Source organism: Schistocerca nitens, chromosome 3 (assembly GCF_023898315.1).
Source record: "Schistocerca nitens isolate TAMUIC-IGC-003100 chromosome 3, iqSchNite1.1, whole genome shotgun sequence".
Taxonomy (NCBI): Eukaryota; Metazoa; Arthropoda; class Insecta; order Orthoptera; family Acrididae; genus Schistocerca; species Schistocerca nitens.
Window position 1 is genome coordinate 381,886,164 of NC_064616.1, and position 19,782 is coordinate 381,905,945.

The 19,782-nt window shown below is 43.4% G+C and overlaps 1 protein-coding gene across 1 annotated transcript in view; it reads left to right on the forward strand.

The window, feature by feature from the left end:
* The window catches only part of LOC126249243 (liprin-alpha-1), a 401,613-nt gene that overhangs the window by 10,608 nt on the left and 371,223 nt on the right, over positions 1–19,782 (forward strand). The window contains exons 2-3 of the mRNA XM_049950901.1: positions 10,652–10,655; positions 10,821–10,981. Coding sequence (XP_049806858.1) covers positions 10,652–10,655; positions 10,821–10,981 — 165 coding nt within the window. The remainder of the gene's footprint in view (positions 1–10,651; positions 10,656–10,820; positions 10,982–19,782) is intronic.

The following is a 19,782-nucleotide window of genomic DNA, read 5'->3' on the forward strand; positions in this document are numbered from 1 at the left end:
GTTAAGGCGTTAATAAACGCAACATAAATTCTGTCGAGTTGGAATGACATTTAGATGGTAATAATTTCGCGCGGCTCAGTGACTCCGTGCAAGTCTTTCGAATGGGCTCCACTTCGGCCACATACCACAGTTATACAACCCGAGAAAGGGGATCTACAGTTCTTGGTGGAATCGAAACCACGTGCCGTTTCTGGTAAATCTCCACACCAATCAACGGTGAACATTGAATTAAAACGTAGATCGAAAAACCCGATCGAGATTCGATCCCGTGGCCTTTCGGTTTCAGGCGTACACTTTACTGCTGTACCACCAGGAAATTTGGAAATTTGTGATAAGTTCCTATGGGACTAAACTGCTGAGGTCATCGGTCCCTCGGTTTACACGCGACGTACTCTAACTGAAACTAACTTACGCTAAGGATAACACACACACCCATGCCCGAGGGAGGATTCGAGCCGGCAACTGGGGGAGCCCCGCGACCCGTGCAAGGCGCCTTAGACTACGCGGCTACCCTTCTCGCGCTGGACCACTAGGCCCCAAAACATTGAGGTGACTACAGCATGGTGGATGTTATACCTTGATTGCTAAATCCGTAATGATACATACGAAAATCAGTCGCACACCACTTTGAAAAGCCGGCCGCAGTGGCCGAGCGGCCCTAGGCGCTTCAGTCTGGAACCGCGCGACCGCTACGATCGCAGGTTCGAATCCTGCCTCGGGCATGGATGTGTGTGATGTCCTTGGGTTAGTTAGGTTTAAGTAGTTCTAAGTTCTAGGGGACTGATGACCTCAGATGTTAAGTCCCATAGTGCTGAGAGCCATTTTTGAACCACTTTGAAAAGTATCTAGCTTGAGCGACGTGTTTTTGATGCAAGCAGACCCGTCCCTTCTACTTGCTGCTTCGCAGAGTTCTGTTGGGCTCTTTCTTTTCTACGGTTATCATTGCTGTCTCTTCGACGCAGGTATCAGTAGTCAAACTCCACCTCAACCTTTCCCTGGTTTCATTCGGATAAAGTATATCTGGCTTTAATATGCAACTAGTCGTGATATTCTGCTAAAGCTCATTATTCTGAAGTTTGTTCGGGCCACAGTCAGCGAAAACGCTTTATGCCCCAGTCTTAATGATTTACTTTGCTCTCGACATATCAGGTTGAAGAATGCGGATGAGGTGGTTGTGATGGTGGTGCTCACAGTCGATTCGTTCCAGTTTGTTTTATCTGGTAAGCAGTGCTTCGTGTTTAGAGACGGAAGACCCATTTCTACCACGAAGAACAACTTTCGTAGCGGTAAGATCATCTCTTAATCATGTTTACAGGTCCTGTCGACAGTGTATTAGGGAAAGAAATCAAGAAACATAAAATAAGGTTATCCCTCAAATAGACAGGAGTTTGTTTGCGTTTCCTTTTATGTACGTGAGGATGTTTGCGGATGTATCCTTCTATGCGTATTTTCGATAGTATTAGAGAACGGAATGATGATGTTATTGTCAACGCTGAATGGTTTGAACCTTTATTCACCAAGGCTTGAACTGAATGAAGCAACGAATAAAAACGCAGTGTGGTGGCATCTGCGTAACTGGGAGGCGGGTTTTCATCGACCACCAATTATTAATAGAGTCGTTTTGTGTTGCCAGATCAAAGCAGTGCTGCACGTCACAGGCTATTGATCGCAGTCCCCTGAGCGCGCTACACATAAGAGTCCACGTGTTAGTCATCCGAAGAAACTGTACTCACGTTGTTATTGACTCGCTTCAGCTACTGGTGTGGCGTGCCATTGGCCGTGTGTGATATAATCAGCACGCCACGCTTAATGTGTGCCGGTTCATCGCGTGCGCGTACACGGCCTTTTGCCTTGCCACGTTACCTCCCGCTAGACAAAGGCACCGCCTCCAATCTAAAGATGCATGTCCACCTTCCCAGCCATCTGTTGCACTACATGTAAGCTCAACAATTGTGTTTTCGAAGGCTAGGCTTCTGATGTCAGAATCAGATATATACCCAACGTTCATGGCGGGTCGCCATGTCCCATCTCACAATCTCTCGTAACATAATGTAAGAAAGCAACTTCTACGCATTTCACTAATACTGCGCCCCATGTCTACTTCCGTTCCACAAGCTAAGTGACATTTTCGCTAGAGGTACATTAACTAGTCCCTTAAGTTGTAAATGATATTGGAGAAAGTAAACAACAAATAAAAAGTGTAGAATTGTTTTGTAATATGACATCAGGTATAAATCGGTGTTTAAAGCTATTGGATTATATCGCATGCATACATTTGTATAACCACGTTTTTATTTCCAAATGACAGTGCGATAACAGTATGTTGCCCCAAGCCGCTTTGCTTCAGTCTGAATGATGTACGTATTGTGTAACATTGACTACGAAATTTTTCTTAATAGTGAGACTGGGTAACACGATAACACGCCTTTAGAATACAGTATCGAGGCCATCATCTGTAATTTCTTTGCAGCTAGATTTTTATGTTTTCTTTAAATGCATTGGAAGAAGGATGACATTCACAGCTCTAAGAGCACATGTCGTGGTTATTATTTGGCGGTGGAATTTCTATTGTATTGAGCTTTCCTGACTGTCTGAAATTTTGTGGCCGACAGGAATAATTGTGTGGCCGACAGGAATTCGAGCCTGCTCACTCTCCTTTCGCTGGCACTGCTTTCACCGATTGTGCGAGTCAGGCGTGGCTCGAAGCTTCTTTCTCCAATAGAGACTGGATTAGTCTCTAACATTGAGGTGCACTTAGTTGTCGAGTATCTACACTCCTGGAAATGGAAAAAAGAACACATTGACACCGGTGTGTCAGACCCACCATACTTGCTCCGGACACTGCGAGAGGGCTGTACAAGCAATGATCACACGCACGGCACAGCGGACACACCAGGAACCGCGGTGTTGGCCGTCGAATGGCGCTAGCTGCGCAGCATTTGTGCACCGCCGCCGTCAGTGTCAGCCAGTTTGCCGTGGCATACGGAGCTCCGTCGCAGTCTTTAACACTGGTAGCATGCCGCGACAGTGTGGACGTGAACCGTATGTGCAGTTGACGGACTTTGAGCGAGGGCGTATAGTGGGCATGCGGGAGGCCGGGTGGACGTACCGCCGAATTGCTCAACACGTGGGGCATGAGGTCTCCACAGTACATCGATGTTGTCGCCAGTGGTCGGCGGAAGGTGCACGTGCCCGTCGACCTGGGACCGGACCGCAGCGACGCACGGATGCACGCCAAGACCGTAGGATCCTACGCAGTGCCGTAGGGGACCGCACCGCCACTTCCCAGCAAATTAGGGACACTGTTGCTCCTGGGGTATCGGCGAGGACCATTCGCAACCGTCTCCATGAAGCTGGGCTACGGTCCCGCACACCGTTAGGCCGTCTTCCGCTCACGCCCCAACATCGTGCAGCCCGCCTCCAGTGGTGTCGCGACAGGCGTGAATGGAGGGACGAATGGAGACGTGTCGTCTTCAGCGATGAGAGTCGCTTCTGCCTTGGTGCCAATGATGGTCGTATGCGTGTTTGGCGCCGTGCAGGTGAGCGCCACAATCAGGACTGCATACGACCGAGGCACACAGGGCCAACACCCGGCATCATGGTGTGGGGAGCGATCTCCTACACTGGCCATGCACCACTGGTGATCGTCGAGGGGACACTGAATAGTGCACGGTACATCCAAACCGTCATCGAACCCATCGTTCTACCATTCCTAGACCGGCAAGGGAACTTGCTGTTCCAACAGGACAATGCACGTCCGCATGTATCCCGTGCCAACCAACGTGCTCTAGAAGGTGTAAGTCAACTACCCTGGCCAGCAAGATCTCCGGATCTGTCCCCCATTGAGCATGTTTGGGACTGGATGAAGCGTCGTCTCACGCGGTCTGCACGTCCAGCACGAACGCTGGTCCAACTGAGGCGCCAGGTGGAAATGGCATGGCAAGCCGTTCCACAGGACTACATCCAGCATCTCTACGATCGTCTCCATGGGAGAATAGCAGCCTGCATTGCTGCGAAAGGTGGATATACACTGTACTAGTGCCGACATTGTGCATGCTCTGTTGCCTGTGTCTATGTGCCTGTGGTTCTGTCAGTGTGATCATGTGATGTATCTGACCCCAGGAATGTGTCAATAAAGTTTCCCCTTCCTGGGACAATGAAATCACGGTGTTCTTATTTCAATTTCCAGGAGTGTAGTTCACAGTGCTGATCTTTCAGGAAGTCTATTTGCTACTCTCCACTGCTTTCGTTTTTAGAGATAGCACAGAGTTAAGGCAGTTCAGTGCGTACTTCAAGAACCTATATTTTTCAAGTACCGAAGCAACTGTCAGTGTAGGTGCGTTGTGCAGTTGCAAGATGACTTTTTTCCCACTTGTTCTTTCGCAATTTTCACATTTCTTCATCATAGCCGCTACAATACTTGTGTGGTATTCGTCCGTTCTTGTTTTATTCGTTGCAAGGTTATCAATATGTGCAGTCCGTTTTGAATCAAACACTGGCCGTAAACTTATTCGCCAAATGAATTAGACCTCGTCTTTTTTCAGACAGAGGTATCAGCTTGCACCCACTGCTTTCATTGCGTTCCGTTTCTGACTCGAAGTAGTGAACTGTCGCCTCACGCACAGAAAGAAATCGCTGCGCACAGTCAATCCAATTAAAAAATAAAAAAAAAAGATCAGCACTCATGGAAATTTACCTTATCCTTTGTTTTGTTCAGCTTCAGAAAACGCGTCGCACAGTTTGCTCAAACTATTCCCATAGTTAATTAATCGTCTGGAACGTCCCAGGAATGTCTGTGTCAGCTATTTTACACACACTCGTCCAATACCAAATTGTGCAGTTGCTCGACATTTTCGTTTGTAATGGCAGTATTGAGATTTTTATTCGCATGTATCGTCTTGGAGAGAAATAAGATGATGATGATGATGATGAAATAAGGCAAGTGATGGGATTGAAGGAGCAGTCTTTTCATAAACATTCACCAACTTTGGATGAATTCCTGTTGGCTGTAAACTGTTCTAAAACAAAGAAATGTAGATCCGTACTGCAGTCTATTTTATCAATTCGACCCAACATAGACAACAGAGTTTCTACATTGAGCTTTTAAATTAAACTACTCCTCAGCCGTTGGACATGACGTATTGCGAAAATGTTCGAACACATCGAGAACAAAATTGTGTACGTATGTACCTGTCCACGTCGAGAAATTTCACCTTGCCGTTGTATTAAGGACCTAAATCTGCTGCGTAGTGGAGTTTAGGTTGTTCATAGGGCAACCATTTCTAATGAATAGTGCATAAACGTTTGAATTTGGACGCAACGGGGCTCTCAGTAGTATTCCGTTATTGAAATCGTACGATGTTTCGTTAGGCTGTCTGTTCAGAACGGAGAACAGTAACTTTTACAAAAGTCCTCGTTTGTTGCTGTTTTTATCAACCTTAAAATTTGAGGAAGTATCGTATTAACTGAATAGTACTCTCGCTCGTGTTACGTTTTGATGAAGGTGGCAGAGAAATGCTGTTGACATCTGCTTTGGGCCCTTCAAATAGCGTCATATTTTATTAACTTACCTATCTGAGAAGTGTTCTGCAAATAATTTTCTGAGAAACAGTATGATAATTGGAAAAATATTTATAAAGTCCGTTTCTGTGCGGTAAGACGAACATTAGCTTCTACAGATTTTGGCCCTCAATTTTCAATGTTAGTCCTGGAATAATAAAAAGTACGTACGTATAGATTCGAAGATAGAGGCAATCTCTTACGACTTTTCCGTGGTTCATTAGTGAACTTGGTCCGAGACTACAAAGATACGACTTCAGCATTGTGAGAGCAGCGTTGTTCATTCATATCATTCATAAGGTAAAGAATATAGGAAATACAAATGTATTTATTAACAATACTACTAACAAACCAACGATTACATAATTTAATTAACTTCACAACGTAGTCACTGTGACTACCGAAGCGTTCGCCGTACGTAGATACGAGGTGAAGTATTCCATTCGCTTTGTTATTTAAGTAGTTGACAATATGCAGAAAATCCTCATCGGCCTCAAACCGTGTCGTAGCAAGGCATTCCTTAACGACTGCGAATACCCGATTGTCCAGTTGTTGATTGTACGTAGGATAAGCAAATGCGTCCCATCGGTATTAAGCGTACAGTAATACCCTGAATTAGAAATTTTAGACTCGACAGATTGCCTTTACGGCGTTTCTTCATAATAATCAGAAAGTAGTACAGTAAGGATCCGAACTTAAATCAGGAAGCAGACGTCATCAGATTTGTGGGTGAGTAAGTTGTTTTTGTGACGATTGAATGTGATGCCATTGAACAAATATTGCCTTTTTGGTGGTATTAGGGACAATATGCGTAATGTAATGTAGCATAATGGAAGACAGGCTGTGTGGGCTGCGGCTGGCGGTGTGCGTGCGGGCTATGACGCGCTGCAGGCGGTGTTCCGTGCCAACGAGCGGGCTCGCGTGTTCGCCACTGGCCGCTCGTCGCTGTGATTCAATACTGCCGCTACAGCGTCGTTATACCGTCCTTCCACAGGCGTCTCCCATGTCTAAATAAATAATCGTTTTTGAGATTCTTAAAACAACAATTTCTCAGCGTCAGTCACCTTTACTTTCCGATGTTTATTTTCAAGACGCGTTTCGGCAACATGTTGCCATCATCCAGTGTCTGTTACTTACACGTCAATTATTAATTACCAACACGTGTCTGATGGCGAAAAGATTTAATGCTCGATGTTCCATTGAGGTTGTGTTCCGAATATTATTGCTCGGGCCCGGAAAGGTTAATGTATTTTAATGTGCACCATTACGCATGTTGTATATTTAATTGATCCCAGTGATACCATGATAAACTTGTTTTCCTTATCCGCGGTCTGGAACCGCGCGACCGCTACTGTCGCAGGTTCGAATCCTGCCTCGGGCATGAATGTGTGTGCTGTCCTTAGGTTGGTTAGGTTTAATTTGTTCTAAGTTCTAGGGGACTGATGACCTCAGAAGTTAAGTCCCATAGTGCTCAGAGCCATTTGAACCATCACTTCATACTTTTTCCTACAGTTCTGTACGTGCCACAGTTTCCTCAGCTACTTAAGATAATATACACACTGAGAAAACAGGCATTTTTTTGTACAAGAATTTTTTTATCACGCCACATGTTGCACAGTGTGGTTACCATCGAATAATTGGATAAACATTCTCTATACCGCTTGAGCCTCCTACCGCACGAGGTAAGTCAATCATGTAAATTCTGTGTGAACTTTCTCGTATTACTCTTATTTAGCGAAGTACTTCACTTTTTGATAACTCGCCATTTTCTCCCATTGTGGTGCCAATCTTCGAAATTTCGCTCGAAGGTACCTACAATCTTCCTCTGTAATGGTACGATTACGTGGCGCTATGCGTCACCCTCGGGGACGACGATGCTTCAAACAGCGAGGTGTGGATACATGCGAAAAAAAGGCCACATCTTACACGTTTCTCACCCCAATTCCCATCCAACGCCGTCGGACGTGCCACACAATGGGAAGATCGTCACGCCTCTCCATATCCACGTCTCACCTGTTATGTTGACACCTCTGCGACCACGTAAGTACCGCGACGCCCAGCGTTGAAATCGCACTGTTTTCTTATGGGTGGCCCAAGAAAACATTTTGGACACTCTGCTGCTTAGAATCGCCACGAAAACGCATCGGGGGGTGTCATAAATGGCGTGTATGGAACCAACCCTTCCCTTGGGCCGTTCATTTTCACACATTTCGCAGTCGAAAATGACAGCTGTCATTGCGATGTGCAACAGGACAATGTTCTTTACAAGCTTTAACATTGCTGAAACCCCCGGACAATTGAACCCTTCGCTAAGGTCATCACAGGGCTGCGACACCAGTGAACTTCATTTCAGCCCTTTCCAGTGCAACGTGACCGCAATTTTTGCTCTGGTATAAAAGGGGGAGAGGGCGACCACAAGGGACCTTTCAATTCCATTCGACGAAATCTGAACGTCATCCGAAACCGCAAAGGGTGTTTATGCTTTTTCAGCCCTCTTTATTGGCGTCCTCTTGTGATATGTGCATGGGAGGATGCAACGTTGAATAAAAATGACAAGGGGACCGTCTAAGGCTCCCCAGTTTAGCAGCAACCTCGGCGCCACCCGTACATTTTTGCTGCGCATTTTACAAATTTATCTGTGCAGAGACACCCATCCACCGATTCCTACCCGTTGGCGGGGTAGGCAACCCTCTTGAGACCGTTAGGAATTTGCATACAGCGATCACGCACGTGTCTTAAGGGTTGCTTGTCCTACTAACTGGTACGCAGTGGTGGATGAGAGTATCTGTGCAGACTTTCGTTGTCTCCAACAGAGGTGCACAAGTGATACCGTGTGTGTTCCCGAACTGAGGTCTTAGAGGAACACTTCGCCGTTTTACTCACGCAAATGTCACTGTCACTCCCCTCTCCCGTTCACATGCCACAGGAATGTGTGGAAAAATGGAGGCGTGAGAAAGAATAAACACCTTTCTCAGTTTCGGATCACGTTCACATTTCGTCGAATGGTTTTGAACGGTCCCCAGTAATTACCCCTATATAAAAGAGCAAAAACTGCGGTCACATTACACTCCACAGGGGAGAGAGACGTTCAGTGGGGTTGCAACCCCATAATACCCTTGGACAAGGGTTGAATCGTCTCTGGGGTGTCAGCAGTGCCCAAAGGCGTCAAGAACGTGGCACTGTTGCACAATGTACTGCCAACTGCTGTATTCGACTGTGAAGTATGTGAAGAAGAACGTCCTAGGGAAGTAGCTTTTAATTCACGTGACTTATGACACCTCCTGATGCATTTTCGTGTAGAATCTGAGCAGCAGTGTGTCCGGAATGTTTTCCTCGCCCATCCGTAAGAAACCCTCGTGATTTCAACACTGGGCGTCTCCGAGCCCCAGGGTGATGTCGCAGAGCGGCCCATTTATGCACCATTACAGAACAAGGTTATAGGCACCAAATTTCGAACTTTTGCGGCGCAATAAGAGTAAATGAATTTTTCGTAAGATCACCCTTTAATTTTGTAAGTGTTGGGTAGTTTCCTAGAAGAGATAGGAACTGCAAAACGGTGGCGTTTAACTGCTTGAAAGAACTGTGTTAAAGAGAAAATTGTCTTGGGAATCTGTAACTTAATTCAGCGGGGCTGTTCTGTGTGTTGTTGTGCTAGGCTCTTTCATCGTGAAATTGCTGTTAAAGAAAGTGGTGACTAGAGTCTCGCGTGAAAGTATCATCATAAACATGTGTTAATTGTCTCTGAAATTTGTCTCTGAAATTCATAAGCTACTAAAACACTTTAGATTGACGTGCAAATGAAAATAGTGATAGTATTTCGATTAATAGCCATAAAATTATTCAGTTTTTGACCAATGTGTTCGTGCTCTTCTTGATTTGGGTTTTACATGACCTTTCCAAATAGTTACTGGTGAGTGCCGCAATGCTTCCTACTAAAAGGCCTTGGCTTACACCTTCTCCTGCGCAGTTATATTTTTAAATAAGGTGATCAATGTTTGTCGACGGAAACAAGAATTTTAGTGTTCATCGGAACACCTCTCTCCAGTGATACATGTTAGTTTGTATTTGAACGTCACTTTGTTTTGAACAGAACAGCGGCAACACGTACAGAGTTTAGAAGACTCGAAGAGTGTCGAAACACGTAACCACCAAAGCGTGCCGGTTCAATGTAGCTACTCAGGTTAGGGACTGTAAATACTCCAAGTCTTTCCGAGATAGAACAAGATATTGTACGTGGGTGGCATTCTGTTTCATACCTTTAGTTGGTGCTGGGTACATACCAGTTTGATTTTATTTGTATTCTCATTATGTTATGTTAAATTAAGATTTGCTACAAAGAATTTTTGTATTAATTTAAGCAGTAACAGATTCTAATCCAGTGCCATTTGTGTGGTAAACATCTTACAGCAGAGATTCAAGAGGTCAGGTCGTGAAGAAATAGCAATAAATATATAAATAGATAAAATGTTGAGCACAAGAGTTTATCACTTAAGCTAGACGTTTGAACCACAATAATAGAGGAAATGTGTAAGCTGCTCATTAAGTTAAATGTCGCACATCTGAGTATAAAAAAATATTTATCAAGGACACAAAGGGATTACAGACATTGACTGCGAATGGGCATTGATTTTTAAATCAATGGGGAAAGATGAAAATTTGTGCCGGATCGGGATTCGAACCCAGATCCCCTGCTCAGTAGGCAGTTGACCTGACCACTAAGCCATCCGGACACAGTGACAGCAAACCCCAGCACGCCTCACGTGAGACCCAAATTCTCGGCTTATCCACACACTACTAATGTAGTGCCTCTTGCCCATTATCCTCATTACTCGCGGCATTTCACAGGTTCCCGCAAGAATTTGAGTCTGGTGTGCATCCGCACTGAAGAGATCATTGGCCGTCATCGCCGTAATTATATATATGTGGTGTCTGTTCTTTCGAATATGTCCGAAAGAACAGACATCACATACATATTTGTCAAGGAAATTGTTGGCTGACGCAGTGATGTCGTAAAATATGAAGTAATGCAGTTGTTGGAGTAAGTTATTTGTCTGATTTGTGTCCAATGAGCTGACATATTCTCTTCTCACAGACGGGTAAGTACCTGGCTCCATTGGCGCGAATTATTTGCTGGAGCTTTTTTTTGTCTGCTGAATATTAATACATGGAATACTGAGTAAAATTAATGACGTAATCTAGAGATGATGTCTCTACCTTCGAAAGCTTCTGAATCAGTTCTCGGCGTATATTTCGATTCGCAGTCTTGTTAGCTAGCATAATTATGATTTTCTATGGGTTAAACTATCTATTTCTTTTACAGGAGTTCGCCACCCTTACTAAAGAGCTGAACCAAGCTAGAGAGCATCTCTTGGAACGCGATGAAGAAATAGCTGAGCTAAAAGCCGAGCGCAACAACACACGGGTAAGTAAACTCTCACGTATTTCAACACAGTTGGTAATTACGCGCCTGACATTGCGCTGGAGACTAATTATTAAAGCTCTCATCACAAAAACCACGATGGTGAACCTTATTGATAGAATCGTATCGCAAGGTAGTTTCACCCAATGTCTGTAGTTTCTTGATCAGGTCGTGCGTTCCCTGTCCATGCCCTCTTCGACCTCTGTATACTCACTTTTTTTTGTATCCAGCACGTTCTTTTCCCTAAGTTTAGTTTTTCTTGGAGGATTATACGATCTCATAAGTCTAATTCCAAACGTCATAATACAACATTCATTCGATTACTCCCATATTTTTACTGCGCAGGTTTTTAGGATACCTATCCGTACAACTGTGGAATATCATATTTTAAATTCACGCATTCATCATTCTTGTAAATTACACGTTTATTAAAGATGGTTTTTCCTAACGTAACGAAGTGGCTCACTAAAGGCAGTCTGTAGATTTGTCTTTGTCCCTTCATTTTGGTTTAAATTTTCCATAGACAATTCCGATGAATTCCGAAATGATTCCTTGCACAAAGCAAAGACTTGCTTAGGTTCAACCAGTTTCTCCATTTCTAAAGATGTCGCTGTAATAGAGACATATATCTTCAATTTTCTGAACCCGACGTTGGTTTTAATGACCTATTTTTTTCCAGCCTGAGTGTGGATTAAGGAAATTTTCAACGCTCCTCCTGCAGGTGCCTGTCTGATCCCGCATCCCAGCGTTTCACTTAAAATGCAATATACGATTCACAGGTTCATAATGTACACAACTCTCCTCAAACTGTCTCGTCTGCTAAGAAAGCGTCGCCATTGTTGTGAGAGTTTGTGTTTGCCGCGCTACGGCACGAAGGTGGAGCCTTTTGTTGTTCCAGAAGCCAAAAACTGTAGATTGTGGATGTACGCGGATGTAAGAAATGGTAGGGAATGTTGCGTATTCCAGAGAGGTGATATCTTTGTATTTTTGCCTGGATTTTGATTTGTAGTAAGACATCTTAAAAACGAAGTTAACGTGAGCATCGTGCTGGTTTGCTGAAGGGAATTCAGGAGGAGCATTCACTATCTTAAATTTAGGGTCACATCTCACTTTTGTCCACAGTGCCGAACTCGCTTCACAGCTTTTTGGCAGTTGAGTATTCACCTTCTGAAACGGCCGGTGTTTTGATAGGAAACCGTACAAGTATCCTGAATGTCTTATTTCCAAGTGAGATCTTGCAGTTAACAAATTCACTGTAGTAAATACGTGTCGTAATTATCAGGTATTTGCATTTGACATGTACTAAAATCCACCCACATTTCATACGCTTTAGTTTACTGTGACTGGTAGCAAACTTGAATTTGGCGAAAAAACTGTCGAGGGAAGCTCTGATGGTGTAAATATGTCTCTAGTCAGGCGACAGTTTAGTTAAAGACTCCTACTTTCGTTTTCTTCCTAGATTCAGCACTGTGACACATGACCCCTCTCTTAACATTCAGTTTACTGCTATAGACTTTAGCAATTTGCTAACAGCAGCTTCGAAAACGTGGAACAATCAGAACAGGCACCGATTGTGATCCCAAAACGCCAGGTTTTCACGGTCACGTACGTCATTGATCACGAAACTATCTGACTTCGAGTAGGAAAATTTACCATTTGTTCAGGCGAAGGAGCTACAAGAAATTCGGGCCACTAAAAATGCTGAACCAAACTTCCATATTAAACAGTTATTTTTCCTGTTAATCTTAAAAAAAATGGCTCTGAGCACTATGGGACTTAACTTCTGAGGTCATCAGTCCCCTAGAACTTAGAACTACTTAAACCTAACCAACCTAAGGACATTACACACATCCATGCCCGAGGCAGGATTCGAACCTGTGACCGTAGCGGTTGTGCGGTTCCAGACTGTAGCGCCTAGAACCTATCGGCCACCCAGACCGGCTATCTTAAAAGATCCAGTATCCAGTGACTGTCTTAAAATAGGCTTCGAACGGTGTTTGCAGTAAATGCCGCCTTAGTTTGCAAATGTTCAGGGAAAACTTTGAAAGTTCGTTACTGTATCCAAGCTCAAGAAAGAGTGTTTCCCTCCCCCCTCCTCCAACACTCACTTCAGACAAATAAAGTCAATACCCCCTCAAAAGAAAAACAATATTGCACAAACAAATCCATCTTCTCTGCATAAGGAGACAGACGTGGAGAGGCAGGAGAAGAGGAGGGGGAAGGTGGCTTGTAGGGGTGGAATGAAAAAAGAGGATCTAATATTTTTCCAATGTGGATCCGAAACATTTCATTAAAAGAACCATCCACTTTTCCTAGCCTACCACGAGCGTTAAATATTATCCATCAAAACCAACACAAAAGGAAGAAAAAAGAAACTCATTAAATAATAGTACAGTGAAACGAAAGTTGCATAAGGAATCGTACCGACAAACTTTGGCTCTCAGTGCAGATTCCGTGTGTATTTCATTTTGAACTTTTTGACGGGCTTGTAATCTAGCACTTTACGGGACAAGAACCATCTTTATATAAAAAGGAGCAGGTCGTTTTAAGAAACTACTGTGGTGATTGACAAATCATTCTATTTTATAGTTTTCTCGATGCACCTGAAAATAAAGAATTTTCGTAACAACCAACTTTTCATGTAGCTTATGAACTAACTTCAACACAGATTTTATCAGACTCTAGTGCGTATTATAAATTTTTTTCAGGAGTCGAACTATCGGAGGGAGTAGGACTTTTCAATAAGAGATAGCAGCTTCGTTATCTGCTGCAGGTGGCTTCAAGCTCTACAGATCAGCAGAAAGTGGTTTATATCGGTTCTCCATTAATCATTTCGTGATTTGGTTTCGTTTCCAGTCAGATGATGAATGGTCACTTGGTACGGTGGATGTTCAGCGTCTAGCTATCTGCGTATGACGATGAACATGATCTTGAAATCTATACAACTGGGCATACTGGAGCAACGTATCGTTAAAGTGAAGGAACAACGGAAGGTCGCGCGTGTAGTGGGTGACTGTGTTTGTGTTCGTTCTACAGTGTGGGACAGGTGGGTGATGCATCTGCAAGTAGTACGCTTGCGGATAACTTTGTATCTATTCAGATTTCAAGTGGTACGCGTAGCTGACAATTAGAAAGATGAAGCAAGAGTATTCCTCGGACTCTAAATTCCATACATTATGTAAATTGAAGGCAAGGAAAGGGAAGGAAGTATAGATGCTGCCTGCATCGGAACTGTACGCGGAATCAGCGGCGACGAGTGAAAATGTGTGCCAGAGCGGGATTCGAACTCGGGATGTCCTGCTTACTAGGCAGTTGCGTTAACACTGTGCTACCCAGACACAGCGTTTATCGCAATTGCGTGGATTATCACGGTACGCCTCTCGGCCGAGCCACATTCCCACCCAACGCCACGTGACCTATCACAGCTGTGGATTCCACGTGATGTCTGTTCTTTCGGACAAGTCAGAGAGAACAAACACGGCGCATTCTTAAAATTCCATTAAATGTGTGTCATCTTCCACCGAAGCATTGCAGTTGATAAATATGGTTTTTGAAAATCTACAGGCGTAGATTAGCGTCCGTAGGAGGCGGGAGGCGGTGGTCGATCGCTACAGCTAGGCCGTGGCGGCAAGCTAGAATGCGCCGAGGTCAGCGCTTCCCGCAGAAGGGTACAGCGGCGACGTCGGGAGGCGACGACCCTGCGATCGGACGGAGCCAGTACTCCATTCAGCCGTAGGCTGTCGAGTCGTGGACCGGTGGTTGGAGGGCTGTGTCTGCTGCTGATGAGCCCCAGAGGCTGGGAGGTCGACCCACGGTCCATCCGGCCGAAGTTGGTTTGGGCTGATTCTTCTGTCTTGTATCAGCAGAGTGGTTTCCGTGTGTTAAAAGTTACAACCGCGGTAACCCCCAAATACCTAAGACTAAGGCAGTGCTCCAATCGCCCACGTTTCCACACTATGTGAAACGATCTATTGGCTTCCGTGATCACTAAGTCTATGTGAACATACGTATACCTTCGTAGCATTTGGCCCTAACAGTGTTTTTTGCTATATACTTACAGATCATAAAGCTCTGTTGTCAGTAGTATTTCCGTCATTTCAGAGTCATTGCACTGAACTGCTGAAGACAGGTCGATAATATAAATGAATCTTACGTTGTGATGAGGTTTTGGCTGGTCGTTTGTGTAAATGTTAAACGGGGCGGGATACTACTGTGGCAGTGATGCCTCCAACTACTGTTCCTAGCATCTAACTTGGTTCTGCAGGTGAGAATGAAACTACTTTTGCGCCGGCAGCTGTGGCCGAGCGGTTATAGGCCCTTTAATCTGGAATCGCGCTCCTGCTACGGTTGCAGGTTCGAATCCTGCCTCGAGTATGGATGTGTGTGATGTCCTTAGGTTAGTTAGGTTTAAGTAGTTCTAAGTCTAGAGGACTGATTAATTCAGATGTTAAGTCCCATAGTGCTTAGAGCCATTTTATAATCTTTTGCAGTGTTGTACAGCTTCAGCCTCATCATTTTGTGGTGCACTTTGTCGTAAGCTGCTGTAAGATCCAACTTCTCGAAACCACCTTCTATACGTTGGGTGAGATAGAGCAGCTGTATGTGCCATTTCTTCCAAATCTAAAGTATACTTGTTCGATCATAGGATGTAACGAAGTAACGATACCGGTCTGTAGCTTGTTCATGAATCATTGCCTGCTAACTGAAGGGGAGTCATTAAACACTTTATCCACACATTGGTCGTTTGTCTTCTCGGCATACAATTATTAATTTCGGAGTGATATGAACTACTAGGTCGTTTGTTTTGGTGTTCATTTGCTTATTTTTACTTCTTTAACGTGACCCCAGTTATTCTGTTGTGCAAAAACCTTCAAACAGTAGCGTCTTGGAACAAGTTAGGGTACCCAGAGGCTTTCTGAAGCCTTCACGCTTTCTCATTGCTTTTGGATTCGTCTTCCGTAAATCCTGCTGTCAGTAGTACGTCTTCCTGCACCATCTCTTTGCAAAGAGATTCAATGTCGAACAGAACAATATACTCAAGTAAGAGAACTGATTTATCTGGATTGACAGTCTGTAAATCTTGCTTGCTGCATGCATCAAGAAACCGTATTAAGCCATACAAGTACCAATAAGTAACACAGTATGCTCCCAGCACGCAGTGAACCTTACCCATTCAGATTCTTGAAAGTCGTCTACGGAAGGGAGTAGACATGTGTACATTGATGCAAATACAGTGTGTCCCGGGAGGAATGGTAAGTATTCAGGTATATGACAGGAACGATCATTCGAAGCAAAAAAGTGTAGTAAACTTGAGCTCTAAAATGCATACAGTAAGAGCTAGGAGTACTGCTTCATCTTCGCTACTGTGAAACATCTCTTGTGTTGAACATGTGCTCATAGCTCTTGAGAATACATTTTAGAACACATATTTACTAACTTTCTTGCTTCGAATGATCGTTTATGTCGTATCCCTTAATACTGACCGTTCTCCTGGGACACCCTGTGCATGAAATACAGTGAGGCTTTGTTTTTTGTGTGATGCTAGGATATGGTCGCTGATGATTTGCGTGTACCGTTGAGTAACTCCTTCGCCATCAAGAATTAAGTAGGATTGTAATTCGACTGCGAACGGCGGTTAGAGAGTGGAGGTTGTTTGGCCTCAAGTATCAACAGCACCTATTTAATCTCCGCTCACTGCAGGGCAGCTTGGGCATTTCCATAAAAGCATTAATATCCCCAGATATTGCTGTGACTGTTAAAGGCTCCAGCCAGCTTGGATGTAAAAATTATCCATAATTTGGTGGTTTGCGCACTGTAAAGGTCTTCACGTAATCAAAAGTATCAATTATAAAGGCAACTGTAGCAGGACTGACAAATTGAGCAATGCCATGTTGTTCCTATCACGACAAGCGTTCCTTGTGATGTTGGCCTCCGCTGACGGCTGTTTAGATGAGTTTCTTGAACGACGATGACGATGACGACTACGACGACGATAACGATTATGATTATGATGATGATCGTGAAGTGACGATGTAATGGTATGAAATGATTTCATTGATAGCTGATCAGAAATGGGGAACATGCGATGTAATGACTATGTCTTGACTAACGAAAAGTTGTGCCAGACCGGGACTCGAACCCGAATTTTCTGCTTCTCACTAGCAGTCCCCTTAATCATTATATCATTTAAGCAAGCCTCAAACTTTTTATTGTTACTGATGTTTTCTCCCATTGCTTCCCGAACATTACTACCAGAGGCATTAAATTCTCCGCCCGTTGCAGGTTCAGCGTATCCTTTTTAGTCTATGTACAACAATAATAATTATTGAGACGAAGAAATGTGCTGAACTGTTTGTAAGTTCACATGTGGGTACACTGAAACAACGATCGCATGTGCACAGATAGGTACCAACCAACAACTGATATTTATATTCTTTCTTCACAATTTTATTCCTACAAGGCGTAGTTCAGAAACCCGATTTTGAAATGTATTACTCAAGAAAATTCTTGAGACAACTATCTTCCGAAAAGTATTATGTATGCGTTCGCTTCTGCTGTAAAGACCTTCATGAGACTATCAAAATAAATAAACTGTGACGTGTTTATTTTCCTGGTACACGTACATGCTGCCGTGGAGGGAACAGATACCGACGCAAGGAACAGCCCGGTCAAGTGGTTAATGAAATAAATAAAATTTAGAGCACCGGTATTTGAATCTGATCGCAGAACGATTCTACTGCCGTCAACGTGCATTTCGTGTAAGGACCACGAAGACAAGAGAAATTAGAGCTCGTACGGAGGCATACAGTCAGTCGTTTTTCCATTGCTCAGTCTGCGAGTGGAACAGGGAAGGAAATAACAAGTTGTGGTACAAGGTACCCTCCGCCACGCATCAGACAGTGGCTTGCGGAGTTTGTATGTAGCTGCAGATCTAGAAAGACTCGATGTATTATAACAAAAAAGGTGCGCTGATGAAATGAACATGCAAAATGAGGAAGTCTTGGGATGAAACCAGATCACATTGGAGACCAAGAATTAGAGCAAGGTATCAGATATACAAAGAACCGAAAGTCAGTAGGAAGTGTTGGTTTTAACAGCGAAATGATAAAATACGCTTCAGTAGAACTTAAAACAAAGTTTGTTAAATTTCTGAATCTCTGGTGGATAAGGAAGGAATTACCAAAAGAATGGAAGATATTGCTTATATAACTAATTTTCAAGAAGGGCAACTCATAAAATTTCGAAAATTATACAGGGATATCGTTCCTGAACTCGACGTATAAGTAACATGCTAGAATAATAACTGAGAGACTGAAATGCATAACGGATTGCATTCTGTCCGGAGGCCAAAATTGAATCGGAAAAGAAAAGAAAAGAAAAAAAAAAGTTGCACCGACAATACATTTATGTAGCAAGAAGTAATGGAGAACCAAGGAATACAATAAAGGAATACACATCCTTCTCATAGATTATATAAAGGCCTTCGATAAAGTAAACAGACAATTGTTACGGGAGATGTTAAGAAGACGCATACCATTACACCTTGTATAGATAGTTTAGAAAATAAAAAATAATATAATCGCCACCCCTCTTTAATGTACACGTGGGTTGGACCCTTAATAGTGGCAACTATTTAGTTACAGCTCGTACAAAATAGATACGTATTTGGAAGTGTTACTGACCTTCAAAGTAGTCAACAGAATTGTGTATAACCCGTTGCCAGCGATGTGGAAGTCGTAGGATACTCCTAGCAGTGCCAGTTGTGTTGACTGTTCGAGCGGCGCGGTCTATTGCCCGACGGATTTGTAGTAGTTCTGAAGCCAATGCCGTGAAGTGTTCCCTTTAGTTTAGAAATCGAGTTGGACTTACGGGGGCTTAAGTTAGGGGAGTGCAGTAGGTGGTACAGCACTTAGCAGCCCCATCAGTCAAACAAATCAGTAACAGCATGCACTGTACGTGCTTGAGCATTGTCCTGCAAAATGATGATCAGGTCCTGCAAAAAGTGTCATTACTTCTGTCTCTAAGCTGGTCGTAGATTGTGTGCAAAAAATGAACGACTTAGAGACAGAAGTGATACACTTTCTGCAGGACCTGACCATCATTTTGCAGGACAATGCTCAAGCACGTACAGTGCAAGCTGTTACAGATTTGTTTGACAGATGGAGGTGCTAAGTGCTATACCACCTACTGCACTCCCCTAACTTAAGCCCCCGTAAGTTCATCTCGATTTCTGAACTGAAGGAAACACTTCACGGCATTCGCCTCAGAACTGCTACAAATTCGTCAGGCAATAGACCGCGCCGCTTGAACTGTCAACACAACTGTCACTGCTAAGAGTATCCTACGACTTCCACATTGCTGGCAGTGGGTTATACACAATTATGATGACTACTTTGAAGGCCAGTAAAACTTTGAAACACGTATCTATTTTGTACGAGATGTAAATAAATAGTTGCCACTATTAAAGTTCCAACCCTCGTACATTTATGAAATTGTACGGCAATGGAAAATAATAATAATAATAATAATAATAATAATAATAATAATAATAATAATAATTGTTATTATTATATGACGATACTGTTTGCAGACGGTCAGTTTTAATCTCGAAGAATGAAGATTGACTATTGGGGGCTGCCTATGAACTACACAAAATATGTCGGATATATTAGATGTCAGTATCAATACAAAAAACAAAATTCATGGCAATATGGAGAAAAATAGTATTAGAAATCGAGATCATGAAACAAGTAGATCGATTTAAATTTTTAAAGATCATACTAACATACGAAGGAGACGTAGAT